General features: G+C 46.8%; 1 protein-coding gene across 1 annotated transcript in view; it reads left to right on the top strand.

The window, feature by feature from the left end:
- The window catches only part of HEXA (hexosaminidase subunit alpha), a 34,010-nt gene extending 28,593 nt beyond the window's left edge, over positions 1-5,417 (top strand). Inside the window, exons 11-14 of the mRNA XM_068963771.1 lie at positions 216-399; positions 549-639; positions 1,562-1,666; positions 2,694-5,417. Of these exons, the coding sequence (XP_068819872.1) occupies positions 216-399; positions 549-639; positions 1,562-1,666; positions 2,694-2,757 (444 nt within the window). The 3' untranslated portion in view covers positions 2,758-5,417. The remainder of the gene's footprint in view (positions 1-215; positions 400-548; positions 640-1,561; positions 1,667-2,693) is intronic.
- Positions 5,418-10,441: the final 5,024 nt, after the last annotated feature.

Below are 10,441 nucleotides of genomic sequence, written 5' to 3' on the forward strand. Positions count from 1 at the left end.
GGACTGCAGAGGGGTTAGGGGAGGGGGCAGCACGGAGCTCTCCTAGGGCCTTTGGGGGCCTTGGCCTCTGCACTGGGCTAGAAGTTCAGTGGCTAGGGGTCACAGAGAAATGCTTTGCTGCTGGGGAGCAGAGGGGGCTCACACCCCCCTGGCCTGGGCTGCTTGCATGAGACTGTGTCCCGGGAACCTCTGTGCCATTTGACCTTTTGTGACAGGTTCGGCCAGACACAATCATCCAGGTATGGCGAGAAGAGATACCAGTAAAATATGTGAAGGAGATGGCACTGGTCACCAGCGCTGGCTTTCGGGCTCTGCTCTCTGCCCCCTGGTACCTGAACCATATAACTTATGGCCCTGACTGGAAGGAGATCTACCTGGTGGAGCCCCTGGCATTTGAAGGTGAACAGGGAGCTCTCCTTGCTGCCAAAGCAGCTGAGAGAGAGAAGGAGAGCCTGGGTTGGACGTTTCAGATCGGCAGATGAAATGGCCTGAGGAGAGGACCACGTTGGGAAGGTGGTTGAGGCCTGTCGTTGCTTGTTTTCCCTCAGGTAGCCCTGAGCAGAAGGCCCTGGTGATTGGCGGAGAGGCCTGTATGTGGGGAGAGTATGTGGACAGCACAAACCTGGTCCCCAGGCTCTGGTAAGGGCTTTCTGGGGATATGGAGGGCTGGGCTTGCGGGCATGGGTTCTCCCTCCCAGGCGCAGTCCCGCCCAGCCACCACCAGCCGAGCGCCGTCCTCTCGAGCCTGGGAGAGAAGGGGCCTCGCACTGCTGCTTCTGCTTGTACGGAACAGTCCTCTCCTGCCTGACTTCTGTGTTTGCTCCTTCAGCCCATTAGGTGTGTCCCATGGAGACTGTTGGGCTTCCCTGGTGGCTCAGTGGTAAAGAATCTGCCTGCAATGCAGGAAACCTTGGTTCGATCCCTGGGTTAGGAAGATCCCCTGGAGAAGGAAATGGCAACCCACTCCAGTATTCTTGCCTGGGAAATCCCATGGACAGAGGGGCCTGAAAAGGTACAGTCCATGGGGTCACAAAAGAGTTAGACATGACTCGGACATGACAACTAAACAACAACATGGAGATTGTTGTCCCCACTTCACACATAGGGATAAGGAGGCCTGGAGAGCACGTTGAAAGAATTTTGTTTTGGGGATGGCTCAGGATCCACCCCTGATATGCACAGTCTCTGTACTAAGACTCCTCTCTGCTGTCTCCTCAGAGTGCTGCTACCCCTCAGCAAGCTTGGGGGGCTGTGTAGAGTTTACATTTTGAGAATAGCTGCCGCCGCCGCCATCAATAACTGTTCACAATGCCTTTCAGACGGACTCTGGTCCCTATGTCTTTGGGAGACGAGGAGGGATCACGATCCCCATTTTACTGAAGATGAAGCGGGGCCCTGGCAGTCCTGGGGAGCCCTCTAGTGAGCTGTCATTCTGATTAAAGTGTCGGTCACATCCCTCGGCCCCGAGCTAGTCCGGGGTGCCTAAACAAGAGGCTATGGGTGTCCAGCACCCTTGCAGGGAACCCAGAGCCCAAACCGGGTGCCTTTCTCCTTTCCGCAGGCCTAGAGCAGGGGCTGTTGCCGAGAGGCTATGGAGCAACAAGATGGTGTCCAACCTGGACTTTGCCTTTAAACGTCTGGCACACTTCCGCTGTGAGCTGCTGAGGTAAGCAGACCATGGGCAGATCGGGGGCTGAGGATCCCTTCCTGACAGGAAAAGAACACTGATCGTAGCTAACATGTGCGGAAGCGTGTTGAGGGTGGCAAGCCCTGTCAGCCCTCTGCTGGCACTGCTTGATTCAGTCTTCGCCACAGCCCTATCAGGGGATAGAGTTTTTATGCCCATTGCAGAGGCAGGCAGCTGAGGCACAGAGCAGCTCAGTGACTTGCCCAAAGTTGCTCACAACCAGCAATTGAACTGCCCTCACTGTCTCTGCTCTTATCCACAGCCATGCGTTTATGGGTTCTCACGACACCCGTGCCCCAGTTGGGATGGGCCTGAGTACGAGGGTCAGTTCCCTGGTTCATTCATGGACTTGGTTTTGAGACCCTGGGGAAACAGCCTCGTAGAGAGCAGAGTCCTAGGCTGAGAGCCATGCATGTGGGGTCTAAGCCTCTACTGTCTAATTTACTGGGTGACTTTGAGCGAGTTCCTTACCATCTCTGAGCAGATAACTTACTTGGATAATAAAGGAGGTATGTCTCGAGGTGCCCTAAAGAGACTGGTCAGGTCCTGGAACTGGTGAGGCTGAGATTTCATGCCCACACCCTGTGGGTGGGCTGGACAGTGCCTCTGTGCCCCCTGCCCCTGACATTTACAGTGTTTTAGAGCCATTAACGGGGGCTCAGTGGGCCAAGAGCACTGGGCACATTGTAGGTGTCTACCTTTTTTTCTCAATCAGTAAGAGGGTGATTTGGGGCTGGGGCACAGAAGCAGGGAGGTATTCTTCAAGGTTCCGAGGTGTCCCTGTATCAGGATCACTGGGGCACCCGATCCACATGGCAATACACAGCCCCACCCCAGCAAGAATCTCTGGAAGTGAGACCCCAAGAAATTTTGGTGTCTAGTGACAGCGTGAAATCCACTGAAGGGGGGAAGGGGAGACTGTCGGTTGTGGTGGAGATGTTGCTGGAGCCTAAAACTAACTGCCTTCGAGGACTCATGGTACCTGTTTCTTTACGTCCTCTTGCAGGCGTGGTGTCCAGGCCCAGCCCCTCAGCGTAGGCTACTGTGACATGGAGTTTGAACAAACCTGAGCAAGTAGCCCCTGGCACCAAAGAGGGTCCTGGCCCTAGGAGAGTGGAAGCGGGGCCAGGCTTCCACTGCACCCCACCCGGGGGATGGAGCCCCTTGGCCACGTGCCCCTGTGCCTAGAGACAAGGGGCCTGGTGCTGGCGGTGGCGTCCAATAAAGAGTGATGTGGCATTTTTCTATAACAAACATGGATTACCTGTGTGGAAACAAATGTGAGTGGCCCTAGGGAAGGGGAACTGCCAGCACTGGCCTTCTGCTCCTAAGGGTGATAGGCTCAGTGGGGCCCAGCCAGCCTGGGCTCAGTATCTGCCCCTGGAGGGATCTTACAGGTTGAGGGCTGGGAACGAAACTTGTATCCTCTGTGCCGTCCTACCCTGCCTGAGTTTTGATGCCTCTCCTAGCTCACCAGAGTCCAGACACACACCCCATCCTTAGACTCATCACCTGGACCCCTGAGGCTTCTGTGCATGGAACACGACAGCACAGGGGACCAAAGGAGTCCCGGGAAGCGGCAGGGGCCCCAGCCCCAACCTGGGCACAGAACAGCTCCTCCCCCTTGCATACTCACTGACTTCCCTCCCCTAGAGCTTTTCTTCTGCTTTAGGTTTCTTGTTACTTCCATTTCATGCAACCATTATTAAATATTGAACACAGACTATGATCTTGGCACTATGGTAGGTGGTTAAATTTGAAAGACACAGTCCCCAGAGGCCGTGGTCCACTCCCCGAAATGCCAGCAACCTCCACCCCTCCTCCTACCCATTTTCAGTCCAGTAGCATCTTCTCAGAGAACTGCTGGCACAGCTGAGACAATGTGAGGAAAGCCCGTGGAGGACCAAGAGGTGGGTATGTGGCTCTGGAAGAGTCTGCACCTGTGACCAGTCTGCCACAGGAAGAAATGGCTCATCATGGACCCAGCCTGCCCCCTAATGGCGTCATGTTCAGAAGTGACAGTGCAGCCCAGAGTCTGGGCCCGCAGTGCACAGCAGCTGTTTCAGGTGTGGATTTCTGTGACCGTTTTTAAGTTATTTCACCTGGTCCTGGGCTGGAAGGACAATGGAGAGGCACAAACATTTCTTTCAGAAAGTTTCCAATCTAGTGGATACAGAAAGTTGGGGAAGGCAGGGCTGAAAAGGCATCTTAGTAAAGTTTGGTCCTTAAATAGCATCCTGCAGTCCCTCGATCATGCGCCTTTGGGGAACTGACTGAATGTGCACCAATCAGGCCTTCTTGGACTATTACTATAGCGACAGGTTGCGCACCTTCTACCTGAAGAATCCTCTAGGGGAAGCTGAGCTCAGGGCTCTGGCCTGGAGAGAAACAAGTTAAGGCTCCACTATCTGTGCCTACTAAAAGGAGCGCCCTTACTCTCTCTTACCCAGAGAAACATTTGGGGAGTTCCCAGGCAAGGACCCTGTAGAAATGCTGCTATGCTTCAAGTGCCCCTTCTTGATCATAATTGGAATATTGCTCTTGTTTGGTATAATATTTAATAAAAAGATCAGACACTAAATTTTAGGTCTCAAGTCAATGAAGGAAGGGGCCATGAAAATAGCTGTACTAAAGCAGTAAGATTCTATGATTTCTTATTCCTCTTGTAACATTTTCTTTAATGTTGTCATGTTTTTTACAAATTAAAAAAAAAATCAGTGTTGTGCTGATCGCCACCCTCCACCAATGTATCTCTGTCCCCCTCCCGCCACCGCCGCCGATCATGAGAGCATTTACCGGAAGGTCATCATCCCCAGCCTCCACCAGTGCATTCCTGGGCCCCCTGATCATGAGAGCATTTACCTGAAGGTCATCATCAGACCCTGAACTGCTGATAGGATAGAGGGAGTACCTGTGGAACTGCCCACTCAGTTCCAGTGCCCAGAGTCACTGCTGCTGCCCCTCATCGCCCTTTATGTCCCACCCTGCTCAGGGCCAGGCTCCTCTGGCCTGCTTGTGTTCTCTCTACACCACCAGGGGGCGGGGAAATGCCTGGACTGATTTCCCGGCTCTAGTTATCTTTGGGTACAAAGAGTTGGCCCGTGCTCTTCTCTGAGTCTCCTAAGGATGCAAAGCCTCCCCAGTGGGAATATAAGTGAAGGAGCGAATGGAGGCTGAGAGGACATTCAGCTCGGCCTCTCTTGGGCAGGAGTTGAGGCAGTGTGCCAGGTGTCCCTCACTTCTTAGAAAGCTGGTGTTCTGAGGTATACCTCAGTGGACTTCCCTGGTGGCTCAGACGGTAAAGCATCTGTCTACAATGCGGGTAGACCTGGGTTCGGTCCCTGGGTCGGGAAGATCTGCTGGAGAAGGAAATGGCAATCCACTCCAGTGCTATTGCCTGGAAAATCCCATGGACAGAGGAGCCTGATAGGCTACAGTCCATGGGGGCGCAACGAGTCAGACATGACTGAGCAACTTCACTTTCACTTTCGGTGGATTAGTGTAGGGATAGGATAGTAGAGGACTTGGGAGCCTGGTTGCTCCATAGCACTAGTGAGGAGGGACACAGCAAGGGGTGAGGAAAGCTGAGAGATACTGGGGAAAGGTGAAAAAAGGAGTATATGATACAGATTGAATTGAATTTATATCACTGTAGATGAACATACCAAGTGGCAACATTGCTAGCTCTCTAAAGTTTAGATTTTTATAGTTTATGTCAATATCACATAAGATCAATCAGTACAGGCTGTGAAAATTGTATTTCATGTAGTTTTTCTCCTACTAAGAAAGAAAAGAAGTAGGAATTGTCTTTGTCTTAAGATCATTCTGTTTTTCCTTTATAAATAAACTTTGAAAGTTTGAAAATCTGTGTCCTTTGTATCATTAATAAATATAGAATATAAATACATATTAACTAACTTCAGTGAAACATTTACGTATTGATTTTTTTCAACACTGTTCACACTTAACTATATATAAATCTTCACAATTTTAAAATCCTTTCTGAAGCAGCCCTGTGTGTGTATGTGTGTGTGTGTGTGTTTCATGCGTTTTTCAGTAAGATTTTTGAAAACGTCTATGAACCTTGATTATTTTCACAGTAATTACTGTATTCTAACCACATCCATGTTGGGTCTTCCCTACCACAGTAAGAACTTTTATTTAGTTATTTCAAATGTGTCAAACAGAAAGTTGTAGGGAATAACATAATAAACACAGTATAACCATACCACTCAGGTTTATCACATCTCAATAGTTGCATCTGCTTTAAATTTATGTTCTTTTTAAGAGATGAAACATTATATATGTCCCCCACTTCCCAGTTCCACTCTCCTGCTTCCCAAAATAACCACTTTCTAGATTTTATTTTAAATCTTATTTCCTCTGGAAATCTGATGCTTAGCTATGATTTTTCTTCATTGTTAATAAATTCTTTATGGCTCACTTCATAGCAAATTAGGAAGGGATGTTTTGGAACCCACTCAGGAAAGGGGTTTGTGTGTGTGTCCACGCAGAAAAGGGGTGTGTATATGTGTGTGTGGACAGACCAGCTGGCAAGCAGACATGGAAACGGGCATCTGTGCTGTGCTGATGTGCTGCTGGGTTTAAGAGAACGTGTTAGGGAAATACAGATAATTATTTATTATAAACGAGAAGATACTTATTTAAGAAGAAAATATTCAGAGAAAACTATGCAGATGTTTACCTGGACTTAAAGGAGATCAGCCCTGGGATTTCTCTGGAAGGACTGATGCTAAAGCTGAAACTCCAGTACTTTGGCCACCTCATGCGAAGAGTTGACTCATTGGAAAAGACTCTGATGCTGGGAGGGATTGGGGGCAGGAGGAGAAGGGGACGACAGAGGATGAGATGGCTGGATGGCATCACCGACTCGACGGACGTGAGTCTGAGTGAACTCCGGGAGTTGGTGATGGACAGGGAGGCCTGGCGTGCTGCGATTCATGGGGTCGCAAAGAGTCAGACTCGACTGAGCGACTGAACTGAACTGAACATAAGTTAGAAATCTGAGTGAAAACATTTGTGGAAATCCATCCAGGGGAGCAAAAGTGCTTCTGTCATTTTTATGTGCTTGCTGTGTCAGGGGCTGGTATAAGCACTTGTTCAGATGTTAATCCTCATCCCAACCAGTGAGGGAGATCAATATTATCCTCACCTGGCAGATAAGGAAACGGACATAGACAGGTTAAATGATTCGTTCATGGTTACCTAGCAAGGCTGAGTCAGGCTTTGTGCACAGGGCCTACGGATCCAGGCTCACCTAGTTCATCCTAGCCTATCCTGTGTCAGACCACCAGTCTCAGCCTCACACTGAACCAGACATCTTCCTGCTCTTGAACTCCACACAGACACACACCTAAAGCTGGGTACTCAATTATGTCTGGGCTCGAATCCATGTCCTCCCACTTTTCAAACTCTTCCTTACAGATGGTTCCATTCTTTCAGCACACACACATGTACAATCTCCCTTATTTTTAAACAAATTAAAAATTCTCTATCCTGCTTTTTCTCAGTTAAGTTGCGTGCAACAACTACAAGAATTTATCTCCATTTCTCCACTTCTCATTCAGTCCTCATGAAGGCTGCTCTCACTGAGGCGAACAATAACCTATAAGTTGCAAAGTCAACATATCTCAGTAATTAAAATATCACTTGCCCTTTCCTTGTATTTTGAGATTTTGATCACTCCTTTGAAATTCTTTCTTCCCTGACTTCTGTGACACCATTCTTCCCTGAGTTTTCTCCTGCGTCTTTCATGATTGTTTCTTAGCCTGCATCACTGATGACTCCAGCAAAATTCGATTCCACACCCAATTATTTTTAAGGTTTTCCTCTTCTATACTTTCTTCTCAGTGATTTCATTTACACTCAAACAGATCTTTAGCTATATATATATATCTATATGTACAAAGCTCCAAACTCATCCACTTCATATCGTCTGAAGCTCACGTGCCAAGCAGAACTCATCATCCTTCTTCATAGCTCCCTGCTCTACTATACCACTATCTGCTGCTCATTTCAGCCAAAATCTGGGAATCATCTTTAACTACCCACATCTATCATAATAGACTTCTAATCTGTCACTAAGTCACGCCCATTCTGTACCAATAACTCTTAGAGCCACTAACTCCTCTCCATCTGCACTGCCACTATCTTTAATAAGCCCATCACATGTTCCCTGAACTTAGAATAGGATCCTGATAACACCGGCCTCAAGTGAAGCTCCAATACTTTGGCCACCTGATGCAAAGAGCCAATTCATTGGAAAAGACCCTGATGCTGGGAAAGATTGAAGGCAAAAGGAGAAGGGGGGCAGCAGAGGATGAGATGGTTAGATAGCATCATCAACTCAAAGGACAAATCTGAGCAAACTGGGAGACAGTGAAGGACAAGGAAGCCTGGTGTGCTGCAGTCCATGGGGTTGCAAAGAACCAGACATGACTTAGCGACTGAACAACATCACACCTGCCTCAAGTCATCTTTTTAAGCTGCAAATCAGATTTCCTGCTTCTGCCTTTTAAAGGTATTTAGTTACTATTTGGCTGCACTGGGTCTTGGTTGCAGCACACAGGATCTTCGGCCTTCATTGCAGCACGTGTGCTCTCCTAGCTGTGGCACGGGAACTCTTAGTTATAGCACATGGGATCTAGCTCCCCAACCAGGGATCAAACCCGGGCCTCCCGCATGGGGAGAGTGGAGTCCTAACCACTGGACAACCAGGGGAGTCCCTCAATTTCATGCTTTTAATTTTTCAAAACTGCCTCCTTGTCCAATTCACTTAGCAGGGTATATAAGTCTCCCACTTCAAGAGGATGTGTCTTGAGTGCTCCATCATCAAGTCCTGACATTCCACCTGTATTAGTCAAGACTCCTTTAGTGGCAGGGAAATAGCTCAAACTGGCTTAAGCAAAAATAAATGAACAAATTAAAAATGACACTGCTTCATGTAACTGCATGCCCCAGGTCACAAGAGTCAACAATTACATAATCCTTGGAATAAATTTAATGAAAGACATATAGGAACTTTATAAAGTTTGAAAAAAAATTTCAAAGACATTCAGATATCTTTTGAAAGAACACTCGGATATAAATATGTAACATGTTCATAAATGAGAAGACCCAATATTGTAAGGATTTTAAAATGATCTGCAGATTCAGTGTGATTCCAATTATAATACAAATTTTATTCTTTAATGAATAACAGTTTGTCCAAAATAATAACCGCACTGTTAATGATTATGATACCTTATGAATAAGTGAAACAAATGAAAGCAATGTTGTGAAGGATGGGAGGCGGAGATTGGGAACACTCTATTATAAGGTTCTTGTACTACTCATGAAGTAGTACAGTGTTTGACAATAGACTTGGATAAATTGTAAATGTATTTTATAAAACTTAGGATAACTACTAAAGTGAAAAAAGAAGTATAACTGATATGGTAAGAAAGCAAAGCATTCAAAATGTTCAGTTAAAACCGTAAGAGGCAGAAAAAGAGTGGAAGACAAAAATGGAAACAATGAACAAGGGCAACAAAATGGAAAAGAGTAACAAATATGTTAGATAATCATCCAATTTTATCAATAATCACTTTAAACATGAATGACCTAAATAAAAAAAAATTGAATGGCAACCCACTCCAGTGTTCTTGCCTGGGGAATCCCAGGGACAGCGGAGCCTGGTGGGCTGCCATCTATTGGGTCACACAGAGTCGGACACAACTGAAGCAACTTAGCAGCAGCAGCAGAATCAGGGTAGTTCTGTCTTGAACTCCTTTCCTGAAGGGAGCATGTGCCTAATAGCTCATCTCAGTGAATTCTGTTACAATGCCCGGCTTGATAAAAATCTGTGTGCTTTAAAAGCCCATCCCCCACCCCCCAACCCCCACCCCACCACCCGCCCCCTGGCCCCAAGTAAAAAGCCCATCCCATCCGCTTTGTTCTTATAAAGTTCCACCAAAAGAAATCTGTATAACAGAGGACTTTGTATGTATTGGTTCACTGTGCCAGTTCACTTCATAAATTGTTTCTTTAAAGATATGATTTTCTTGATATAGTTCTATGCACTTATTATCTGAGTAACTGTTTAAATATACTTAAATGTTTTCCAAAAAAAAGAAAAAAGAAATTGAAAGACAGATTGTCAGAATGGATTAAAAAACAAGGCCCGGGACTTCCCTAGCGGTCCAGTGGCTAAGACTCTGTGCTCCCAAACAGGGGGCCTGGGTTCAATCCCTGATCAGGGAACTAGATCCCACGAGCTGCAACTACTGGGGCAGCCAAATAAACAAAATAAATAATAAATAAAAAGCAAAGCCCAATTACATATCTACAAGAAGCCCACCTTACATATAAAGACACAGATGGATTACAAGTAAAGAGATGGAGAAAGACATTTCATGTTACAGTAATCAAAAGAAAGCTGGAGCAACTGTATTTCAAACAAAGCCAACTTCAAAGCAAGAAAAATTGTCAGAGGAGAAAAACGGGGCCAGCCTTCAACAGTACCTGAACCGTGAACTTCCAGACGTTCAAGCTGGATTTAGAAGAGGCTAAGGAACCAGAGATAAAATTGCCAGCATCCGTTGGATCATAGAAAAAGCAAGAGAGTTCCAGAAAAACATCTACTTCTGCTTTCTTGACTATACCAAAGCCTTTGACTGTGTCATGTAGTCATGTATGGATGTGAGAGTTGGACTAGGAAGAAAGCTGCGAGCCGAAGAATTGATGCTTTTGAAC

Source organism: Capricornis sumatraensis, chromosome 2, assembly GCF_032405125.1.
Source record: "Capricornis sumatraensis isolate serow.1 chromosome 2, serow.2, whole genome shotgun sequence".
NCBI lineage: Eukaryota > Metazoa > Chordata > Mammalia > Artiodactyla > Bovidae > Capricornis > Capricornis sumatraensis.